Source organism: Papaver somniferum, chromosome 7, assembly GCF_003573695.1.
Source record: "Papaver somniferum cultivar HN1 chromosome 7, ASM357369v1, whole genome shotgun sequence".
NCBI classification, from domain to species: Eukaryota; Viridiplantae; Streptophyta; class Magnoliopsida; order Ranunculales; family Papaveraceae; genus Papaver; species Papaver somniferum.
This window is the reverse complement of record NC_039364.1, coordinates 119,712,169-119,738,016: the sequence shown is the minus strand read 5'-3', so window position 1 is coordinate 119,738,016 and position 25,848 is coordinate 119,712,169. Positions and strand designations below refer to the sequence as shown.

General features: G+C 37.3%; 1 protein-coding gene across 3 annotated transcripts; it reads right to left on the bottom strand.

Moving 5' to 3' along the window:
- Positions 1 to 235: 235 nt before the first annotated feature.
- Positions 236 to 6,146, bottom strand: LOC113298262. 3 transcript variants are annotated; one of them, XR_003334125.1, is made up of 3 exons: positions 3,495 to 6,146; positions 3,270 to 3,388; positions 236 to 2,327 (listed from the first exon to the last, which is right to left on the bottom strand). XR_003334125.1 is itself a non-coding variant. In XM_026546958.1 (3 exons), exons 1-3 carry the CDS (start codon positions 3,979 to 3,981, stop codon positions 2,323 to 2,325), a joined length of 606 nt encoding a protein of 201 aa, XP_026402743.1. In that variant the 5' UTR covers positions 3,982 to 6,146; the 3' UTR covers positions 236 to 2,322. The 3 variants fall into 3 exon arrangements, 2 of the variants coding, with proteins under 2 accessions (XP_026402743.1, XP_026402742.1); XM_026546958.1 differs by having other exon boundaries at positions 3,270 to 3,383; XM_026546957.1 differs by having other exon boundaries at positions 3,270 to 6,146.
- Positions 6,147 to 25,848: the final 19,702 nt, after the last annotated feature.

Sequence of the window (25,848 nt, the reverse complement as noted above, 5' to 3'; positions counted from 1 at the left end):
AAAATCTTCATGGCGAGGGAAAAAATGCATGATTGTTAAAAATGATTCACCAAGAAAATCTTCATGGCGAGTGAAAAAATGCATTGTTAAAGGCGGATACCACTATCAGTGACGCTGTTATCATTTAAGTGATCTGATGGTTGAGATTGAGTACAACTTTTTTTGTCTTATATGAAATGGTACCAGTACCGTTAATATTGGTACCACCCTTTAGCAATTGTGATAAACCCATTCATAATCCAAATGATACGGTTTTTATTTATTTATTTTTTTGACAAAAAAGCAAATTTTATAAAAGAAAGAGACATGGTCACTAGAAAAGTGACTAAGTTCTGAGATTGCATAGATGTATCAAAGATAACATCCCAATTACAAAGAACTGTGGATAAAAAAAAACGTAAAAATATTTGTGTTGCTTGTCCAGTTAAATAACACAGCTTTGACTTCTGTGATCAGTTGCTTCGCTCTCCTGTGAATATTATTATGAAGCCTGTTATTTCTTTCGTTCCACACACTCCACCAAATAGCAAACCGTAAGTACCCCCATATTCTATTAACTCTATTCTTTCTTGCTCTTTTTATTGTTCCATTCCCATAAGGTTCGATTTACATCACTACCAAACACCCATGTAAAACCAAAGCTATTCAGAAAGTACGACCAAACCTCAGAAGTAACCCTGCAATGAATGAATAAATGGGCATTGCTTTCTGTCTGTTGGTTACAAAGTAGACAATCAGCATTCTGGACCATTCCTGTATTGTATAAGTAATCCAACGTTGGTGCACCATTGTAGCACAACGTCCAAACCAAGAAGCAGACTTTTAAAGGTACCTTAGGGTTCCATAACTGCTTATCCGGAAACGAAAGAAAACCATCAGTTTCTAGTGCCGAATAAGCAGTAGCAACTGAAAAGCCTTTACCATTACCCATAACTCCTACATTTGTTATCTGGCAATAAACTATCATCAGACAAGCTAAAACTTGGTTCACCAATAACCTGCAACAACTGAATCACCTCAAACAATTCACTTTCATTCAAAGCTCTCACAAACTTCAAATCCCAAGCTCCTTCTGTCGTCACCATATTTCTTCCCAAAGCATTTTTATTTTTAGAAAACTCAATCTCAGAGATTGTTCTCCCACCCAAACATCATTCCAAAAATAAATCCCACTGTCGTCACCTAGCACCAATTTAGTGCCTGACTCAACAAAGCTTTTAGATTTCAATATGCTTGTCCACAAACTAAAACATACTGACATGTTCGTTTGATTAGGAAAGAGAGCATTGGTAGCACCTCCAAACTTTTGATTGATGATCTTCCTCCACAAAGCTTGCTTCTCACCGCCATATCTCCAAATCCACTTTGCGTGCAAAGCTTTATTGAATAATCACAGTTTCCTTATCCCAACACCTCCCCTGCATTTTGGCAGATTCGCCTTAGACCAACCAACCCAGCTTTTTTTCTTCACAGTATTACTAGAACCCCATAGGAAATTCCTCATAATTTTTTCCATTTCCTTGGCCACACTCACAGGTAACTGAAACAAAGAAAGATAATAGACTGGAAGACTCGCCAGGACACTTTGTATCATAATTAGTCTTTGTCCTTTAGACAAATATGTTCTTTTCCAACCTGCCAATTTCTTATGAAAATTTTGAATGATCTCAGCCCAAACAACTTTGCATTTAGATTTACTTCCAAGAGGAATTTCTAGATAATTTAGAGGCAGTTGAGAAAGGGAACATCCAAACAAATCAGCACACATTTCACCATTATGCAATTGACCAATTCCTACCATCGTACTCTTTCTAAAGTTTATTCTTAAACCAGAAACAGATTCAAAAGCCAGCAGAATATTCTTCAAATACTGAACTTGCAACTCATTGTCATCAAGAAACACTATTAAATCATCAGCAAAATGAAGTTGAGTAATAACATTACCTTGAGGAGCTACCTTGAACCCCGGATATAGGATTTTGAGCCGCTGCAGATTTGAATATTAGCGCTAGAACATCTGCAACTAGGATGAAAAGAAATGGCGATAAAGGATCACCATGCCTGATCCCTTTTTGGCTTCTAAATAAATTAGACGCTTCACCCTTGATAAGAACCGAAAACCTAGGAGTAGAAATACACCATCTGATCCAGCTTCTCCATTTAAAGCCAAAACCAAATTAAGCCAGAGTATTGTCCACACAACCCCAATTAACATTGTCGAAGGCCTTTTCAAAGTCGACTTTGCAAATAATACCCGTAAGTTGCTGTCTTAATCTCAAATCAATAAGTTTAAAAGCAATAAGAATCCCATCATGAATTTGCCTACCCTGCACAAAAGCACCTTGAACATCTGAGATAATTGAAGGCATTAATTCTTCATTCTTTCTGCTAGAACTTTAGAGATAATTTTGTAGACACTACCAGTCAGACTTATAGGTCTAAAATTGGTTAAAGAGACTGCACCATTGCACTTAGGGATTAATGTGATATTGGTATGGTTAATTATCCAATTTAGAGTACTAGTGCCTTCAAATTATTTCACCGCCAACATTAAATCATCTTTAATGACTTCCCAGGCATCCTTATAGAACTGTAAAGTGAAACCGTCAGGCCCTGGACTTTTATTTACTCCAAAACGATCCACAACATGTTTAACTTCCTCTACAGTAAACGGCTTTTCTAGATTAATACTCTCCCAAACAGAAATAGGTGGCATATCCAAGTGACTGAAATCAAGTCTCGATTTATGTTCATCAGTGAACAAAGAAGTATAAAAATTTTGGGTTTCCTCGAGAATTTTATTTTTATCATAACACAAATCACCATCAATCTTTAAACAATTTATACTATTATTCTTATATTTGAAAGAGGCAATTTGGTAAAGATAACTAGAGTTCCTTTCACCATCTTTAATCCATCTATCCTTGGCCCTTTGGCTGATTTTCCTAGCCATATTTAAAGAAATTGAAGCATGTTGTAATTTAGCTTACTCCCTAGTTACTACATCATCATCAGAAAGCACATTTATTTCCTCTAGATTATCCAACACCTCTATGGTAAGTTCCAGATTATCTAGTTGTGACTGCATATTACCAAAAGTATTCTTCTGCCAGTTCTTAATTATAAACTTAAGAGCTTGCAACTTTTTAGCAAATATATAACTTGGAGAGCCAACAAAAGACAAATTTTCCCACCAAATCTTAAGATTGCTTAAAAAATCATCATGTGTTAAAATGAAATTGTTAACCTGAATGGAGACTTTATCTTACCACCAGAGTTGCAATTGAGCAAAATAGGCGCGTGATCAGAAATTGGCCTCTTTAGCCTTAGTTGCACAGGTGCGGGGCAATGAGCTAGGAAATCACCCGAAAGTAAGAACCTGTCTAACCTTATCAACAGAGGAGGTTGTTGAGAGTTGGTCCAAGTAAATCTTCCCCTAACCATTGGTAAATCCACCAGAGAGAATCTATTTACAAAGGATCTAAAAGACTTACTATTTGTTGTTCTGCCACCAGACACATTTCTGTCAGCTGCACTAAGAGTAGCATTAAAGTCACCACCGATCAACCATGGCTCATCGAAGAGAAGTTTGATGTCTCTCGATTCCTGCCAGCACTGGTTATAGTAACCAACGTCAGAAGCCCCATAAACAGAAGTAAAGATCCAAACAAAATCATCAGCTACATTTCTAAATTCAATTGATAAAGAGAAAACCCCAATAAGATGATCCCCCATCACTACCACACCCTCCTTCCACATTATGATAATGCCACCAGAAGCACCTTCAGAAGCCTGATAAACATAATTACATCTGTTGCTACCCCACAACGATCTAATAAGTTTGTCATCAATCACTTCCCATTTTGATTCCTGAATCGTTACAATCGCTGGGTTATTCTTTAGAATAACGTTTCTAACTGCCACCACTTTAGGGTCCTGCCCTAAACCCCTAATGTTCCAGCTTAGGACTTTGAGATCCATTAAGAAACCGATTGAACCCTAGAAGCTATTGGATTGAATCCAGCTTCTACATCGAAAGTTTCCTCTTCATAAACATCTAAAATAGCTTCTATTTGTTCTTCCTTATCCGTAACTGAGTCTCGAATTTCTTCCTATGAATCATAATTTTCTAGACCATCATAGTCTGCTTCAAGTGGTAGTTTCATCTTATCATCATGTCTGGAATCTCTTTCTACCAATTCGTTGCATATGTTAAACATGGTAGGATGATTAATTGAAATACCATCATTTTATTAACATCCATTTGAGATTTCAACCTTGATTGAAAATCCCCTTTCTCGATATCTTTCTCTGAAGAACAGTGAGTTTCTGTGTTCGAGTGAACAGAAATTGATTCATTCGAGTATAATGACTCATCGCTAAGAGAAGCAATCAACGGCTCGGAATGAATAAGATTCTCTTCACTCAACTGGCCAGGTGTTGGTAGATTAGAATACAATGAGTCATCTATAGCAGCAGCAATCAACGGTTCAGAATCACTCAGATCATGGGCAGGAGTTTCATCCTTGCATGATGTAGAGCCGATATTCGGGTCTAAATCCACACCCGATACCACTCTCCCCATCTGGCCCATATCATGATCTGGATTCTGTGTCTGGTCATGGGCAGGAGTTCCACTCTTACTTAATATAGAGCCGATACCTATTTCAACACCAGTATCCATAGGTACCACTCTCCCCATCTGGCACATATTGCGACCCGAACCCGTTTTCTTTTTTCTAACCGTAACCCATATGAGTTTCCTCATCAGGACCATGTTGCATTTGGTTCACTGAAGTACTGGATTGATTACCTCTTAACTGAACTCGGTCACCCTTCTCCAAACCTTAGTTAGCTTTTTTAGCGCCGAATTTGACGAGCTTGAATTTGAATTCAAAGAAACTTTTGACATATTCTCCGGGGTAGACTTAACTGCTGAATATATTGCTCCATGTGAATCCGCCGGATTTGAAACACAAGTTGATAATCTCTCAGACTCCGGGACTACACCAATAGATTTGAGCTTTTGTGGCTCCCTTGTCGTAGGAAAACTATGATAACCATTGATTGCATTCGGTTGGATCCATTCGAAGCTCAACCGAAGGCCCCTGAATTTAGAAGCCATTGGGATTTTACTGAGTTCACAATGTACTCTGATCTTGCAGCTATTCAGTTTTGAGAAATTCAACGTTAAGCTATGAACTTCCATCACCTTTCCCCAAGGGAAACAGAATGATTCAAAAGAACGTAAGTTCCAGAATTGAAATGATAATCCACGTATACCAATCCAATGTGAAGAATCTAAAGACTCAACTTTGTTGATATGAGAGTCATCAAGTCTCCAATGTCTGACAGAGACCTTAGACTTACCAACATTAAAAAAATGTTCCTCCTTGAACATATCAAACATACTCTTAGAATTAGCATTGAAGAAAGCTAACCTGTTACTGATACTACGAAGATTTAAGCTAACAGACCAAATCTCTTCACTAAACCTTTTTCAATTTTATTCCAGCCCGGATGAAAATTATGAACCACAACTTCCAAGCCAAAATTATAGAAACTTTTGTGTTGCTCCACTGATTGAGATGGAGGGGAGTGTGGAAGAGAGGGAAATGAAAGCCTATCTAGAATAGGAGGTTTCGAGATTCTAACAGGTTTTGAATGGTTACAAAAAACATTAACAAGTCTAAGCAAGATATCACCATTATTCCCAAATGGTATACAGATGAAGTTTGGAGCTAATTTCTTTAAAGACCCAATAACCATTACTTGAAGAAAAGATCCCATTGCATTGTTTAACCATGATGTTTGTACCACAAAGTTATTGAATCTTCGTGACCAGACATGCCCTACCTTGAATTTATTATTGGTCGCCTCCGAAAATAATGAAGAAACCCAATCTATGGAAGATACAGGAAGAACAATCCATGTCTATTTTCCTTCGAATCTCTCCAAAATTTTGAGTCCAGAATGAAACCATGTGAAAGCAAAAGACTTTGAACGAAGAATGATACTAGGTATATGACGCTGATCCATGATTAAAGAAGACCGAATCAAGATCAACACACAAAATCAAAGAAATTCTTCATCTCAGAAAATCGCATGAGAGAGAAGATCCGGAAAAGAAAAAAAACGCTTAGCTTTTTGCTTTCCGATAGGGTTTTTATCGCGTTCACTGATTTTATTCTCGGTAGCTTTCACGTGAGAAAGCTTGGTTGGTCTAGCGATTCCCATAAATTATCACATTTAATTGCCCATGTGGTATATGGTTGATGCATAGGTTTTTGCACCCAATGATGTGAGCCCAATTTTGTGTACAATCTTTTAAATACAATAGTGTTAATTTGGCATGTTTATTAATGGTTAGATGGTTAACGAGTGATTCTCATGCTCTCTCTTGTACGAGAGATGGGGTTCAAATCATATAATTGCCACAAAGTAGTCCAAGGATCACTGTATTATGCTGTCAAGAAAACAAAAATGACACGAATTAGATTAGGAAGTAGTCTAGGAACCACGGCATTATGCTATCAACAAAACAAAAAAAAAGGTTAATGACTGATTAATTATATAATTGACAACTGGGCCCAGTATTACGTGCATAACAAGTTTTGTCCTTCATTACATAGCCACCAAAACTAAACCTAATGATGAAATTGTGACCATTATATTTGTTCTTCGATTGTCACTTTGCGACATCAATTTGAATGAATATCCTTACCCATCTTTATTGAATGTTCATGTCAATGCAACTTTCAATGGTTATTTTAATCGTAGAATGACGTGGAGGTTCACGACATTTTGCTTGAATCTGCGACGATAAAAAGTAAGTTCGTATGGAAAAAAATGTAACAAAACCTCTAATAAGATATGAGACTCAAATATCTTCTGTTATAACTTACAACCTCCGTGGCAATCCAAAGAAATACTCAATCTTGGAACCCGGTCAAGACTCAATGAATAAGGATATATGAAGAATTCAGAGGATCCTAAATACTATAATATCTACATGGAGTCTACCATCACCTTATGAATTGAAAATAAACATGGATGTCTATTGATAAATGTGAATACTAATGCAAATTACGCTTTTATTTTTCGAAATAATGTAGGAAGGTTTGAAGAAGCTCAAACAAGGACAGGAAGCACAACCATAACAAAAGAACCAGAGCCATTAACTATACTGAAGGCTGTGAAATGGACAACGAAGAGCATTGAAAGGATTGCAAGAGAATTATTGAGTATCTGAACGGAACTGATAATAGAATTTTGTGGCATTGTAAATCACTGTTATACAAAGATAAAAAACTTGATGAGTTGTAATAGTTTTTGGGGTTTTCATTTTGCTCATAGAGAAGGCAAAAGAGTTCCAGATGCTTCAACAAAGGAAGAATGAAATTACACTACATATATTAACTGAAACAATAACTTTCCTTTTGTATTAAACAGATTGATCAAATATTATGGTGGTCATACGTGAACCTACAGTAGATAAGTCTACTACTAATATTGTACATATTCTCGCTAGCTAACAAAGTTGGTTAGTCTTTTCAATACAATTTCCAGTTACGAAATAAGAGGGTGAGAATATTTGTTAGCATGTGTGCGCAAATCTCAGACTGAGTGCGGCCAAATAATCATGTTTGGAGTTTCAAAAATCCAGTTTAGAGTAAGAATAAGAAACAAGTGATTGTTGTTATAATAAGAATGCGAAAACACCACCAAGCGCTGGTATGTCAAGTTTGGTTGTCATATTTTAGTTCCAAAACTCAAGGTCGCTTGATTATATTACTAGAGTCAACTTCGTTGGATTGGACTAGGAAGTCTAGAAATGTTAAGAAAAACTAATGTTACACACAAGAACGTGAAGGTGTGTCGGCATCAACCTACACATCATCCTTCTGTTCGAGGTTAGTAATACAAAACTTAACTTGTTTCCACTTCTATTTACGTTGCTTTCAAGTCGTTTATATTAAAAACATAACATATGAAGTTATATTTATGAATCTCTAGTATCAGAGACTTGATCATTCTATTATGATCAAAGTGTCAAGGAAGAATATACAAGTTGTATCACAGCTTTGGTATATTTAATTATGAAGTATAATGTTTATCTCTTGAACTTCGTAATTGCGACATAGACATTATCTTTGTATCTTGTTACTAAATTGTGCAATGAACTTAGGATTTATTTCATGCCTACAAAAGTGTGTTTAACTATATGAGTTGAAGGAAATAAACTTGCGAAACTTGTTTCGTAGTTTAAAGGAATCAATGTGATTGTTGGTCTGATTCCTATTGGGGATCTATAGCAGGAGTGATCCCTATTAGGGTCTCTTGCAGGACTAGTCCTAATAACAATTTTGTATTTCTGTTTTTTCATATATACTTTAGGGTTTGTGTGAATATCGGAATATGAGTTTCTATTTAGGAAATTTTAAGAAGTTAACATAATGGGTAATCTGAATACATGCTAAAATCTTATCTTTTATTGTTCAAAGATATTCCTTGACACTCAAGGTAAGATCCTGAAACCGAAATAATTGAGAATCTTTTAATTAGGATTTTCAAATTTATATCTTTTATTTTCTCAGTAAGTAAAATATACTTGTATGCTAGATAATATTGAGTTGTCATACATGAGAGATTTCAGTTTATTAGTTGGAATTAGACAAAACCGAAACTTGGTGTTTATTGCATATCTTTTGATATTTTTGGTTACGGATGGCGTCTAATATATCTTGGTCTATAACTAATGAAGTTTGTTCTTCTTACAAACTTATCCTGACACAAGCACTTCACTTTGTAGTCACTGTGGTAGCCGACTATAGTATTACTTGTAATGCTATCTTGGAGAGGAGAGTAACCTAATTAGGTGAAATCTCTTACGTCCACTAGCTTAAAGACTTATGTGCGATCAAAAAGCGTCTAGATAGTACAGTTGGTGGGAAACTAGAAACGTATTGTTATTTCAGTTTTCAATTATTGATTTGATTGACTTACGAAGGTTGAACCTTGATTGCACCTAGTTTGATTATTCTTACGATCATTTTCTTCTGACATAAGATCAATCAAACTAGATCAAGGATTGACGTAGTTCAGATCTGTCTTTAGATCTGACGATAGGCTTGTGATCATCCACTGTTAACAGACTTTGTCCTATGTATGATCGATTTCTTATTGGTTTCCGACCAGAAGATTTCTTATTGGTTTCTGATCTTTGTGATTTATTTCGTGCATACACTTGATTGGCTGGGATTCGACTTAGCTTTGTTTGTCTTTTGATAGACATCTTATTGCTAGTCGTATAAATCTGCAAAATGTCATTTGGTGGTCTTCTTCATGATCAGAATCTGATAGATTTTAAACCTAGATCTGATCTTGATACTCTAGATATTGGGTTATTTAAACCGAACAAATGAGTTTATATTATTTAAATGGAAGATCCTTTGTTTAAATTAACAAAATATCTCTGATTCACTTATTGAGATTGATAGAGCGTTTACCAAATACATATTAGTCCGTTACTGTTTTGGAAGACGATCCAAAGGAGTTGAGTGCAAGAAGTCTTTGAAGCAAGAAACAACTTAATATAATGGACTATATCTTAGGATTCACGTGTGTTGGCCAAATTGGTTCTAGACGCGGGGATACTGAAGGAACTAGGTAACCTGGTCTCAACTATACAAAGTTGGTAGCAGTTTTTGTATAGTGCGGCTTAATTATGAGAGTATTCAAAACTGGACTAGGTCTCGGGGTTTTCTGTAATTGCGGTTTCCTCGTTAACAAAATATTTTTGCGTTCTTTTACTTTACTTTCCATATTATAATTATTATTTTAGTTATAGCAAAGTAATTGCACATGTACGTTAATCACAATACTTGGACTTGGTCACTATAGTTAGGTTCGGTTTCGATGCATATTCTATATACTAAGTTGTATACCTTCTGGTTGTTATCTTCTTGACAGTCTATATCTATATTAGATCATGCAAGGAGTGTGTTATATAGGTTTATATCGAAAAGATTGTATTGTACTTGGTACCCTCGTCATTTCAATTGGTATTAGAGCATGCAAACAACAAAATATCTAACGATCTGTGTTGGTGCGATCTAACCTATAAGACAATGAATCCAAATACTTTTAAGGAAGAACCTGAAAAGACGAGGATACCCAAATACACCACAATCTTTAATTTATCCACCTATAAGTCCTCTTACTGAAAGTGATTGTCTATGGACAAAGTCGAGACAATACGACAAATCGGTATTCACACTTTGTGTGATTGTCTATGGATACGAGATCGAGACAATACAACAATCAAAGTGTGATTACTTGATAATAGGTTCGCACTTAACCAAACTCTATAGGATCAGTATCAAGTAAAACGGAGTTAACATTTATGTAATTTACTTTAAATTATAATAACAACAATTATAATTGCGAAAAAGAAATGACACAACAAGATTTTGTTAACGAGGAAACCGCAAATGTAGAAAAACTCCGGGACCAAGTCCATATTTGAATACTCTCAGAATTAAGCCGTTCTACAAAATCTAAACCAACTTCGTATAGTTGAGACCAATCAAGTAACCCTATTTCATTTAGTTTCCTCAGTATCCCTGCGCTTCCGACTTCGATGAGTGCACGCACTGGAACAATTCCTTTGGATCATGTTCCAAACAGTAAAGGAACAACAAATTTGTTTGGTAACAACTCTATTGATTCTTTAAGATAAGATATCTCAAGTCATATGCAAAGGCTCTTCCGTTTAATATAATAAACTCCTTTTCCTGGTTAGATCAATCCAATCTCTATTACTAAAGTAATAAGATTCGGATTTGTAACAATCAAAATAGATCTTCAAGAGAACTATTATGTGTTACCGATCTCACGCAACTAATCAATCGAATAAATCTGATTCTAGTTGGATCCCAGCCGATCAAGGTTTGTGCAATACAAAGATATGAGAAACCAATAAGAAATCTTCTTCGTCTTCAAATCTTCTTTAATCTTCAATTAAACCTGCACAACACCACTTGAATCTCTTGTGATCAATCACGCACAGAACGGAGTCTGTTAACAATGGATTATCACAAGTTATCTTTAGATCTACAAACAGTTCTAATGATCCCGTCGATACTTCGATCTAGTTTGAGTGAATCTTATATCAGAAGAGAAGATTCTCAAGAATAAATAAACTAGGTGCAATCAAAGTTCAACAACCGTTAGTCAATCAAATCAAATCGAAAACTAATGAAACTGTAATTATCTAGTTCCCATCAACGGTACTTGGAGAGCTTCTTGATCCCACATAAGTCTTTAAACGAGCGATCGTAAGAGATTTCGCCTAATTAGGGTACTTCCTCTCCAGATAGACGACTCCACCAGAAACAACAAAAAGATGAAGTTTGCCTGTCTCTTAGGATAGTTTGCTAGAAATGCAAACTTAGGTATTTATAGACCAAGGATGTTTGGACACCAGGAATTTCCAAAACCGAAAGTATTCTCAAGATATGCAATAAATGCCCATTCGGTTTTCATAATTCGGGGAAATGCTTTGTTCAATATTTTCCGAAATCTCTCAATATAAAATATCCAATTAGTAAATTCACATTACTAATTTTTATTCTATAGAGATATGCATTTAATTTCTGGTAATTAATGTAAATAAAACTAACAACCTTAATTAAAAGATTATTAATTTATTTCGGACCGGGATCTCCTTGGGTAATTAAGGAATATCTTTGAACAATAAAAGATAAGAGTAGTTGATCGTGTTCAAAGTATGTTGACATTTTTTCTTTGTAAATCCTCTTTCATATTTACAATCTTGGAATCGATTATACCACACTTCCAAACAAGTTTAAAATTGGTTCATCTGTATTCCAAGACAACTATGTGATTGATCAAATATCAAATCACATTTATGGGTTCAATCGGTTCTACCAATCACCAAGATCGGTTATACCATAATATGGAACACTTGTGATCGGTCACACAAGTTACCAGAACCGGTTACATCAGTTACCAGGATCGGTTACGTCAATTACCAGGACCGGTTATCATATACTCATGGTATTTCTTGTGATCGGTCACACCAGTCACTAGGACCGGTTACACCAATTACTAGGACCGGTTACACCAATTACAAGGATCGATTACACAACTCTTTTTGTGATCGATCACACCAATTACAGATATCTATCATACCATCTCAGGTGATTACTTAAGATCGGTTACACTAATCAAAACTAGTCATACCAAATCATAAGTCAGGCATTGTAATTAATTGTAGCAAGATACATAACAAAGTTACGATCGCTTCTACCATCTCACACATATTGGTAATCCAAAGATATGCAATGAATAACAATACCAATAAGCCTAGTGATTTCCCTTTCGATTCATAAAACAAGTTCATGAATGTACTTCCTTTAAACAAATGTAAAACATTGTTTCCTAGGATGAAATATTCACCTTTACCCATACACATAATCACAATAACATTCATAAGATTATGCCGATGTCATATCTACGAAGTTCAAAAGATAAGCGTTATACTTCGTAGTCTAATTCCTTAATACTATGATCATATGATTATTTCTCACTACTAGAGTAAAATATTCATTCATAGCTTCGCAGTTATGTTTTCAATATAGCACGACTTGAAAGATACGTTAGGAATGAAACAGTTCAAGTCAATATTACTAACATCAAGAGGAAGGATTATGTCGTCGTTGTAGCTCGTTACTTCTTCACGTTCTTCAGGTCTTCGAGTAATACTTGTATATCTCATAATCCTTGACTTTCTAGTCTAATATATACGAAGTTGTCTCTAGTACATAATAAAGCGACTCTTAGATGAGTTTTCATTCAATAAAATATGACAACCAAACTTGACATACCAACGCTTGGTGGGTTCAATCGAGCTATGCTCTAACAGAACCTAAAGATGATTCAATTAACGTATCAAAAGGTTTTGATATACTATGTCCACAATATTCTCAATTAAGCTAGTCTTTATTGTATCCCAGTTTAACAACTCAACACAGTTAGTTCATTCAGCGAACACACTGAATGGAGTATTAACACAACGGGATAATAAGAATACAAACGCCTGCGATGCACGTTTCAGATTCAGAAGTTTATGATAAGATTGACATTTTCATTGATCTTACCATAAAATACAATCTAAGAGATAAAGTTTATCATCTTTTAGTCAAGGAGAGTATCAAAGACTCATTGATAAACACCATGTTTCATGGGAAAGCGTTGCTTGAAGAAGATATTGGATATCATATACCTAAGATGATAACTACTTGTGTCTCTGTGAATCAAAATCAAGAAGATTTTTTAAAACTTCAACTTCTTGAATATGAATCTAAGTTATCTGATGCCCATATGAAAATCAGAAAACTTTAAGAAAAGTTAGCTAAGTCAAAAAAAAAAAACTAGATCTAAGACAAGTTTACATGATTATAATGTCAAAGGTCTCTTGGATAACTCTCAACCTGTGAATCCAAACAGTCTAACCAACTGCAGGAATCAGAAGGAGATTATTTCTGAACTTAACCTATCAACTTTTGCTCAGTCTGTAAAAAGCAATCTTTAACAAACACATGTTAGATTGTAATCACTATGACAAAAAGGGTTATTATTCCAGTAGGTCTAAAAATCGAATTGAAGACAAACAAATTAGTGAACTTAACTCATATAGTTTTGTTATTAACCATGGGTCTAACCCCACCGACTTAAAGAAATAATATCCTCAGATGTTGACCTTTAAATCCATAAATAAGCAGATGCTTTCAGATCATTATTCATATATATGTCTAATCAATGTCAACGATCAAAGCATATAGAGACCGGTACGAATCAAGGTTCAAACAATAACTTTATGTAACAAATGACGGGATGTCAATATAAGAGTCATACTCTGTTTGATAATCAAGGTTTCACAAATCACAGAGTCATACTCCGTTTGATAACTTTATGTGAATATTCTTCACTACTAGAAGATGAAGTATCAGATATTGACATCTATCATACCTAAAAATCACAACAAAACCCAAGTGTGAGAACATATATACATATCCAGTTCTGAAAATTGTAATTCTTAATGTAACATCTATAAATTAGTAATCAATACCTGATTCATTTCTATGTAAAAATCTAACATATTTCTTCTTAACAATACTAATCATCGATCATTTCGTTCATACTAGATAACATTCCTCAAATACAAATATTTCGACTCAAAATTCGTGTTAATAGATTTTCGCTTGTAGTAAAAATAAATACAGTGATGGAACAAGAACATGCTTTGGGGTGGAAGTGAGATGCGATCATACAACTACTATGTGTACTAGACGAATACCTAGAACCAATCCGAGACCTTGTTATTCAAACATATTAATTAGTGTCTAGATGTATGTCGCAATTAATCACGAGAATACACAACATTTACTAAAACACATATATATGCAGATGCCACCATGCAATCATTTATAGAAATAATAAAACAGTAGGGTGCAAAAAGTTATATATCTAGGAAATCATCTCTATTTTCAGAAAAACACAACACACACCAATGCATTTTACTCATGCATTTACATTTCACTCATCATATTTATCCTTTTTTCTCTCGACATCTTAATCTTTAAATGCATTCTCAAGTTATTACTGCTACTCTTAGATCTTTCCAGTAAGATGCTAGTTTGCTGCTTGAAAAGACGAGGGTACCCAAATACACCACAATCTTTTAAATATCAACCTATAAGTATGGTATCCTAAGTAATCGTCTAAGGATAGAGTCGAGATGATACAACTTAAGTCTTATACCTTGTGTGATTGTCTATGGACGAGGTCGAGACAATACGACAACAAGATATTTACTTGACAATGGTTACGGTAATAACTGATTGACTATTATGATCAAGTAATTCGGATTAACGTACAAGTGTAATTTACTTTAACTTATAATAAACAAATTATAATTGCAGAATAATAAAGTAAATGACAACACAATTTTGTTAAGGAGGAAACCTCATATGCAGAAAAATCCCAGGATATAGTCCAGTTTTTAATTTCTCATAATTAAGTCGCTATACAAAATATAATACCAACTTCGTATAGTTGAGACCAAGTAGACTACCCATGGATACTTAGTTTCATCATTATCCCTGCGCCTTCGGATTGTAGAGTCACGCACGTGAATAGTAAGTCCTTTGGATCGTATTTCAAACACCAAAGGAATGAATCTGTTTGGTAACCACTCTAATAAATCTTTGGGAAAAGATATGTATGAGTTGTTGACAAAGGTTATTCCGTTTAAAATAATAAACTCCTTTGTCTGGTTAGATCAATCTAAACTTTGATTACCGAAATAACCAATTTCTAGATTCACAATCAATCAACATAGAACTCAAAGAGTAAATATAAAGCGATGTCGATCTTACACAACTAGACAATGAAGTCTATCAAAGATAAACACGATTCTTAGATCCCAGCCGATCAAGGTTTGTGCAATATATTCACAAGATGCGAAAAGTAATATGAAAATCTTCATCGTCTTCAAATCTTCAATTGCCTTCAATAACCTGCACAACACAATTTGAAACCTCTTGTAATCAATCACACACAAAACGGAGTCTGTTAACAATGGATTATCATAAGATGTATCTTTAAATCCGCAAATGGTCCTAAAGATCCCGTAGATACTTCGATTTAGTTTGAGTGACCCTTATATGGGAAGAGAAGGTTCTCAAGAATAAACAAGCTATACGCAATCAAAGTTCCAACAATCGTTAGTCAAATCAATAATCGAAAACTAAAATAGCAATGCAATTATCTAGTTTCCCACCAACGGTACTCGTAAAGCATCTTAATCCCACAGAAGTCTTTAAACGAGGGGTCATAAGAGATTTCGCCTAATTAGGGTACTTTCCTCTCCCGATAGACGGTTCCACCAGAAATAACAAGAATGAAGTTTTCCTGGCTCTTAGGATGGTTTGCAAGAAATGCAAACTCAAGTATTTATAAACCAGGGTTGTTTGGAAAACAAGGAAATTCCAAAATCGAAAATATTCTCAAGATATTTCATTAAAGTACCTAATTTCGATTTTCCTATTTCCAATTAAATACCAAACCATATTTCCGAAATCTCTCTTAGAAAACTTCTATTATTAGTGTAGCACATTAGCTAATAATATTTTCCAGATGATATGCTTTAGTTGCTGATAATTAAAACATATATTATGAAAATCATAATTAAATGCTTTTAATATTTCGGTTTGGGATCATTTTGAGTATCAAGGAATATCTTTAAACAATTAATGATAAGAGTTATGTACATGTTCAAATAATATCGACATGTAGAAGTTTCTCTCAACAAACTCTAATTGCAAGATCACATAAAACATAAAGAGATATGTGAATATTGGAAACTCGGTTTTGCTCCCTGGGATCGGTTCTACCATGACTCACAATTTAAGTGTGACCGGTTATACCATGCTTCTCAAAATAGGTTGTGACCGGTTGCACCATGCTTCCCAAAGATAGCTTGTGATTGGTTACACCTTACTTCCCAAATTAGCTTGTGATATGTTACACCTTGCTTCCCAAAGTATCTTGTGACTGATTACAACTAACTTCCTGATGTAGCTTGTCACTGGTTACATCTTGATTCACAAAGTATCTTGTGACCGATTACAACATGCTACACATTTATAGATGGGGAAAAACGATTTGTTGGTTTTCAAGGAATTGAGGAGACGACCGTACGGAGGAGACTCCTCGAACCGAGCGAAATGTTAAACCTCACACAGATGCACCGCTACAAAGGGGGTGCTTTAGATTCGAGAGATCAATCTGTAGTACTCCGGCCTAAATCAAGACAATGACCGTTCCAGAGTAAATTCGGTCACAAGAGAGGATGGGTTGATCTGTAGGAGGGAAGCTGGGAAATGTGTGGAATCAATGGTAATCAAAGATTGTGGGTGTGTGAATTCTGAATACGATAAGCTTTGAATGATTGAAATTACTCAATTGAGAGTACTTGCTCAATTGATGAGTTGATGATCTCGTGTTGTCGATGAGACGTGAGATTGATGATACTGTTGATGCTAATCCCTCAATCATGATTCAGAGACTTATTTATATTGCTGGAATTTTAGACACCATGACCCCATGAAGTGTGACAGTTGATGGAATCAAGGAGTGGGAAAGTGGAGATCGTGTTTGAAACCAGTTGCTCAACGTGTGGAGACTTGGTCGACTTTCCACCCACTACCTCGTGAATTCCTTCAATTGATTGCACGACTTGCTCACATTCCATCGTGTGTTTGAACACACGTGCCGTAGACCGCCAGACCAAAACCCTAAGTGATATCCCCCCAAAGTGACACGATTGACGTCTCGTGGTATGTTAGTCAATTGATGACTTTATGGTTTGATGGGACGATGAGTCCATGTAGTTTCTGAGTTGAACATGATGTTCTAAAACTCATGAATTGAACATGTCATGAGACAGAGGTATAGTTCTTACGATGAAGTGAGCAAGTATTGCTCATTCGATGGATCGTTGAATATTGATTGTTGAACCAATATTCCTTGGTTTGAGCAAATATTTATCATCTGAGCAAGTGTTTCTCATGTGATGAATTGTTGAATATTTGATCGTCTGAGCATGTGTTGCTCATCTGATGGATTATTGGCAGCGTACCAAAAATATTAATTAGAATACTGGTCGTTGAACCGAGCATAATTAATAAAATTAATGACCATGAGGTCGTCGTAAAATTATTAAGGTTGGAATCTGGAATGATGATCCTTGGATTCAGAAACCCTAATTTTATCAATGGATGATCAATTCATGGTTCGTCAGAAGTTTAACCATGGGACGAAGGAGGGAGCGACTACATGGGACCGTGGATCAACCATGTAGTGTCCATATGCTCACGTGAGCAAATAAAAAGAACCCCTGAAGAGTTGACGATTTGTTGGTGAAAGAATGATTAAATGCTGGTTTAATCATTTATTCGAAAATGCTCGTCTGAGCCTTAGGTGAGAAAACCTAATTAATTATGACGGAGTGAGGGACCGAACATTGGGTCATGAAACCGGCCCTGGTAGTCACGTGACCGCCTGATGATCACTTCATGGAAATCCAAAGTGTTTGGAAGAGTCTTGGACCTAATACGTGCAATTGTGCAAATTAGGTCAAAACTGTGAAACTTGATGGGACCGGCTTCTGTAAACCAAAGAGACAATCTTGGCCGGTCAAGATAGCGTTCTCGTGTCCCCAAGGCGTCCGCATCTCAGTCCTGAGAATTTTGATATTTTCTGGCGTGCTATTGAGCATCCATTCGAGAAAATATGCCAAAATTAGGGTTTCGACGAAACTGAGGAAAACACCATGAGATGATGGAAAATAATTATAAAATAAGGAATAAGGAGGCGTGGACCGTCGAGGCCAAGGCATGGTCGGCCGGTCGTGACCACGGTCCCGTGGTGCCATTTTTCTTAATTTTATAATATTTTGGATGATTTTATGAAGAATTCATGAATTTTAAGAAATTTGATGAATTTAGGGAGTTTCCATGAATTGAAGGAGTTTTCATGAGTTCAAGGAAGCAAAAAATATTAAAATAATAAAAACACGGGCATGGGACCGTGGGGGCGTGGCCGGCCGGCTAGGGTCCCGGTCCCACGAGTTTTCATAATTTTTTATATTTTTTAAGTATTTTTCATGATTTGAGGGAATTTTTCCTAAGTTGAGAGAAATACCATGAACTCAAGGAAAAATAAAATAAAATAAAATAATAAAACAAGGGGTATGTAGGACCGTCTAGTGGCCCGGTCCCACAAGTTTTCATAATTTTATTTATTATTTGATGATTTGTGCAAAATACCATGAAATCAAGGAGTTTTTTCATGAAATTAGAGAAATAATAATAATAAAATCATGAGGAAACGTGAGGTGTGGGGCCGGCTGGGACCAAGGCATGGCCGGTTGGCCAACGGTCACTCCCCACACTTCTTTCATTAATTTTATATTATTTTTTACGAATTTATGAAAATACCATGAAACCGAGGAGTTTCCTCGAGACGAATGAGATTTGATAAAATGAGAGAATTTTCATCAAATCATGGAAAATAATAAAAATGCATTAAAAATATAAAACTGGCGTGGGATTGACCACGACACGGTCGGTCGGTCGTGTGTCCGTGCTCCCAGCACCCTGGTCAATATTTTTAATTATTTATTATTTTCTTCCCTATTTTGCATAGGTTCATCGTTTCGTTGTATTTTGAAATACTCGTTCGTGCGGTGACTGTTAGTGTATCGTCGTTGAATACACTTTCACCATTTGAATCAGAACTTACTTAGAGGTAGCTCAGACGCCCGGTTGTTGATTATTTATTACTAATTGTGGAATTCAGTGGAGAATAATTCACAAAACTGAGTAATAAGATGTTTATTATTAATTCGTAGGATCAGCTGAGGATTCGACTACGAATTCAGAATAATAAAGTGAGCATTACCATTCCATGGGATCGTAGATTCGACCATAAAATCAGAGTAATTAAGTTTTATCTATTACCATTTATGAAACCAGTTGTGGATTCGATCATGAAATCGGAGTAATGAGATAATATAGTTATTCTTATTCTATGAGATCAAGCCGTGGATTCGATCATAGAATCAGAACAATTGTTTATTGCCATTCCATGGGACCAGTCGTGGATTCGACCATTGAATAGGAGCAATTGTTATTTCCATTCCATGGGACCAGTCGTGGATTCGACCATGGAATAGGAGCAATAATAGATTATTCTGGGAATTCAGTAGTGAATGTCACGGCAGAATTAATCTTAATTAGGAATAATTAACTTTGTGGCTCTATACTAGCAGAGCAAGATGTCTAGGAGCATTAATTATCCCGATATGAGATTGTCGGTAAGTCATATCCTTTATATAGTCAGGGTAAACTCGTTGTTTGTTCCTGAAGACGTTATCGCTCTATACTAGCAGAGCAAGCTGTCTAGGAGTCGTCCATCTCGTGATACTATATATAAATAATCACTGAAAGTGTTCAGTATTCATGAGATATGCCGTTGTCCAGTCGTGAGACTACATATCTACATGTACTCTGAGAGAAAGTACTCTCCGTTGAGAATTCGATGAGAGACCCGTGTCTCAATACTCACGTCTGATTGCTGGATCAGAGCTTCGTATAATTATGAGTTTACGATTTTAGCCCTTGTCAAAATCCACCATCTACATTAAGTCCCTGCTTACTGAGGAAAGATGTGTTCCTCAGTCAGCATTAAATGGTGATTTTCAGGCCATAAATAATAATAACAGTAATTGAACTTAGTCGTAAGTTGAGACGTTACCGGATTTAGAGAGCATGAGAAAACCACGTCTTGATGAAGGCTTCAATGTCATGATTGGAGCGTCGTTTGATGAGCATAAATTGGTGTTGAACCGCTGGTTTGGACGACGAGTCCGTGGTCGGTTAGGATTCGCGGGCCGGGCCGAATAAGGAAATCCTTTTTTTGCTGATGTTGGTTTGTTTACATAGTAGTAATCTTTGATCTTCCGGTTCCAGAAAATTTCGACCAACAACAACAACAATTACGATTAATGGTATTCCTCTTCTTCCTCTGGCTCTTCTGATGAGGATTCCGACGCTCCTGTAGCGAAATCAAAGGCTAGGGTTTCCCATGAAGGGGCGAAGCCTAATGTTGCCTTGGGTGAGCGAAGAGTCTCTTTTGCTGAACTCAAGAAAAGAGGAGCTGAAGACAAAAAGGAGGATGCCCGTCAACGTTAGAAAGATCGCACCCGGCGTAAGAGACAGGGGGTTGAGGAGAAGCGTCGATTCTTGGATGGAGTGCCTTCTGATTCTGATTCTGATGCTTCTGAAGAAGAGATCACATGGGAACCATCCGAGCGTTACATTAAGCCTGATCGATATGAAAGAGAACATCAGAGGATGATGAAGAAAATTGAAGCTGAAGCTGAAGCAGAAGATGACTCGGATTCAGATGATGATGATATTATCTTCCATCCACCGGACTTCACCAGTGATTCTGACAATGACTCTGAAGAAGATGATTCCGAGAAGGATAGTGACGATGAATTTGACAATTCGGATGAGTCCGACGAGTAGTTTTACTTCCATCTTCTTTAAAGGTTAGAGCATTTCCTTTTAGTCTTCATAGTGGATATCTTTCTTTTGATTGTTTAAATGACTTTACTTCAATTAGACTTTTCTTCTGAATGATGAACATTTTGTTAACGTCGATTTATTCTAATCCATGACATGGACCAATGTCCATACATCCAAATTCATCATGACTTGTCGATTTTCATGAGAAGTAACATAACACACGACTGAGAATTCATGACGTGTACAAGGCCGCGTGGCCTATCCTTTGACCCGTGATGGTCAGTCCCCAGTGCGTTATTTTCCTCCGCATCTTCAGTATCGATCTTTGAAGCCTAGGGTTTCAGTGAAACTCGTAACTGAATTGACTATTCACGAGTGATGACTATCGCCTGATATATATATATATATATCTTCAAGACTCCAAATCTATGATCCACGCAAATATTTCTTCCATTCCTGAGTCAGTTTCATCGTGCAGAGAAGTTTTGATCCTACCTCCTTACTGTCATGTAGAGCAATAACATTTCTTCTCAAGATGATCTTCAGTCGAAGCGTGAAATAACAACGTCTATCTCAGTAAGTTGTACACTTCTTCTTCTTCTCCTTCTTTCTTGTCTCTGTTCGATCGAGATTATTGATTACAAGAGAATGATTTGTCGTAGGACTGTAAGAAGAATGATATTCCTCATAATGCAAGGCCTAAGCGGACTGTTAGAGCTCCTGCCCAGTATGGATCGACTCGTGCTGAAGCTGGATCGTCTGTAAGTAAACCTATAACTCTTGAGATTGTACTGAGTCCCGGGATTAACACTCCTTCGTTTCATCAAAGGCGGATGTTCGTGTCGTCGTCGATGCTAGATGAAGAAAGAGTGGAAAGTGCGTGACCGTGGTTGACGTTGAGGAAAGCAGCAACCAGGCATGTGAAGATTCTGCAGGATCAGTGGAGACTGGAGACAGTGTCCATGTTCATGAATACCCAACCGCTGGACTCTTATTCGAAGCTCCCTTGATTAATACCTTCCCAAACAATGAAGTGGTCGGTGGATTCGTGATTCCCAAATGTCATGCGCCTATGTACACCAATATTTGGAAGAGGTATGGTCACATTGCTACCACAGAAGTGTGGAAAGGTTTTATTCCAACTCTTTTAACCACGGTAGCGGGGCTATTGCCGATCATCGAGGAAATGAACCAGATGCATTTCCGAGACGTCAAAAACCATGAACTGCACAAATGGGATGAAATGATCTTGAATTGTGAGATATTGCGATTCAATGTAAGCTGGCTCCATCGTCGTCTTAAGATAGTCAAGGTTCATAAGGCGGCAGAGGCTGCTGATGTAATTTCCATGAATGCTGCTTTACTGGATGAGGAGAGGATACTGGCTCTGGATTCAGCAAGGGTTGAGAAAGCGGTCGAAGACTTGAAGGCAAAGACCAAGATTTTTTAGAAGAAGCTCGACGAGGCTTTTTACAGGGATTATCCGTTGCTGGATGGTTTGCTCTGAGTGAGCATTTATGGTTGTTGTTTTTTGAATAAATTTGAGTTTCTAGTTAGGTGAAACAGTTGATCATGGTGTGAACGAATTTTGCTCATTTATGAAATGTTTAATGAACAAAGGAGCATTCGCATACTCTTCTGAGGAATGAAATTACATTTTTGAAAATGCTTGAAATGATGAAGAGGTAGTTTGTTTCGTGGATCAGGAATAATAAGCTTTGAGCCATTTTCCATTGATGATGTTTCCTTCCTTTCCTCCATTGATTGCTAAAATTTTGTAGTATCCGCTACACACTGCTTTGATAACAACATACGACCCTTCCCATTTAGGAGATAACTTAGGAGAAGACATGTCTTGTTGAATGTGCTTTGCCGTCTTTAATACCAAATCTCCTCCTTGAAATGTTCGAGGTCTTACCATTTTGTTGTAGGCTCTGGAGATCCTCTGTTTGTAAGCTTCCACGTATTTTTCCACCTTGGCTCTCATTGATTCAAACATATCTATCTCAGCGATTCTTGATATGGAGATTTCAGTACACCACTGGATGCTGCAATCCTGGCTGAGGGAACTTTGATTTCTGCTGGAAGTATGACATCGGATCCATAGACAAGGGAATATGGTGAAGTACCGATCGATATCCTTGGTGCAGTTCTGTAAGCCCATAGAGCCATGGGTAGTTGCTCATGCCATGATCGAGGATTGTCATGTATCGTCCGACTGATAATCCTGATCAAAGTCTTGTTGGTACTTTCTGCTTGACCGTTTCCTTGTGGATAGTAAGGCGTGGAGAAGATTTGTTTGATCCCATATTTATTGAGCAGCTTCTCAACATCTTGATTGGCAAAAGGAGTTCCGTTATCTGTGATGATATGCTTAGGAACTCCGAATCTGCATATTATGTGCTCTTTGATGAAGGCGGCAATCGTAACTCCAGTGGTGCTTCGAAGAGGAATAGCTTAGACCCACTTGGTGAAGTACTCTGTCGCAGTGATGATGTATTCATGTTTTTTTGAAGATGCTGGATTGATCTTCCCAATGATATCTAGTCCCCAGCTGTAGAAAGGCCACAGACTATTCACAGAATTCAACGGGAGACAAGGAGTGTGGATGAGATTACCATGGGTTTGGCATTGGTGAAACCTCTGAACGTGTGCGGCTGCATCATCTTCCATGGTTGGCCAATAATATTTCTCATGAATTTGAAGAAATAGTTTCCTCTTTCCTTGATGTTCTCCATCATGTACTTCCTTCAGGATTGTAGGGATTTCATGTTCCGCTAAGCACCTCAGTAAATTCCCACCAAAGCTTTTGCGGTATAAGATCCCATCGAGATAGACGAATCTCTTAGCTTTCTAAATGAGTTTGACTGCTTGCTTCTTTTCCAGTGGTAGTTCGTTATCCCGGAGGTATTTTATGTAAAGCTCCTTCCAGTCCCCAGTGTGGTGGACTGTCAAAACCTCCAGGTGATGAGGAGGTGTTTGGCAATCAGGACAAGATCCTTGTAAATCTCTTGATTGAGTTTCCATGAATGGCCAGTAGTATCCCTTTCTTTGAAGCTTTCTGTAAAGTTTTACCACTAACGTTTGCCCGCATATTTCTTCATGTATGAGCTTGAGTTGTTCTTCCGCTTCGTCGCTCCCAAGACATCGTGATAGAGATCCATCAGGGTTTCGATAGTATAGTCCTCCATGGAGCAAGAAGTAGTTCTTCAATTCTTTGAGGCTGACTTGGCCTTCTGAAACAGAGCTTCTCAATTCATGAATGATGGGTGCTCGCCAATCGTTTGCTGGAATGTCTTCTATCTGAGTGAGCCAAGTTGAAGATACGGTACTCCTCTGTACAGTGAACGTTTTCTCTGCTCCTTCAAATTGCAGCTTGGAGGCGAGAGTTTCTAGGCAATCAGCATTCCTATTGTTAGTCCGTCCAGTATGGACGATCGTTGCGTCAGCAAAATAGGTCAACAGTCGCTGAGTTTCGTTTCTGAATGGAGCAAGTGTGATTTCTTTGAGAGAATACGTTCCATTCATCTGGTTGACCAATAATTTTGAATCCCCCCTTATCTCAAGGTGTGTTGCCCCTGCTTGCTTGGCCAAGGATAATTCTAATAGAAAGGCTTCATATTCTGCTGAGTTATTGGTGCAGTGGAAATCTAACTTGAACGAATGTGATAAAACTTCACCAGATGGAGACACTAGTACTATGCCCGCTCCTCCGGTGTCACTACTAGGGGTGGCAGATCCATCAAAGCATAGAAGCCATGTTTCTTCCTTGATGACCAAGATGTCTGGAAATTCGCCGGACACTTATTCATGTAGTGTTGTTGTGTCTTCCCCTGGAAAAGCAGCGAGCAAGTCTGCGACCGCTTAACCTTTGATGGCTTTAGGTGGCGTGCAAGCTATGTCAAATTCTGACATCTGGAGTAGCCACTTCGCTGGTCTCCCTATCAAGGTTGGCTTTGATAGCAAGAACTTTATGGGATCAACTTTGGAGATGAGTACGACCCTGTTAGATAGTAAGTAATGTCTGAACTTCTGGATTGCATGTACTAATGCCAGGCATGCCCTTTCGGCCTTTGGATATCGGAGTTGAGCATCTCTCAATGTGCGGTTGAAGTAGTAAATCGGTCGTTCGACGCCTTCGTCGTCTTCCTGAGCGAGGAGTGCGTCGATGGCGACGTCACTGGAGGTTGTGTAAAGAATCAGAGGTCGTCCCTGCACTGGAGATCTCATGATGGCCGGTGAATATAATATCTGTTGTATTTTATAGAAAACTTCTTGTTGAAAAGCTGTCCAGGTGAAACTTGCTCCTTTCTTCAGCAGAGGTGTGAACGAAGCAATGAGTTGAGCTAATCCAGGAATGAAGCATCGAATATAATTTACCTTTCCCATAAAGCTCTGTAGTTCCTTCACGGTACGTGGAGGAGGCATGGTGGTAATAGCTTTTGCCTTGTCTGGGTCGACTTTGATCCCTTCAGCCGTGACCAGGAATCCTAAGAATTTTCCGGAAGAAACTCCGAATGCGCACTTTCATTTTTAATTTGTATTCTCTGCATCTTTCAAACACCTGCCTTAGAACTTCGAGATGAGATGCTCGAGTCTTCGATTTTACCACCACACCATCAACATAGTCTTCTACTTGCTTGTGCATCATGTCGTGGAATATGGC

What these genes read in the sequence shown, in the direction of transcription:
- LOC113298262 (XM_026546957.1), bottom strand. Translation starts at nt 3,981, where the DNA reads ATGGATCTCAAAGTCCTAAGCTGGAACATTAGGGGTTTAGGGCAGGAC.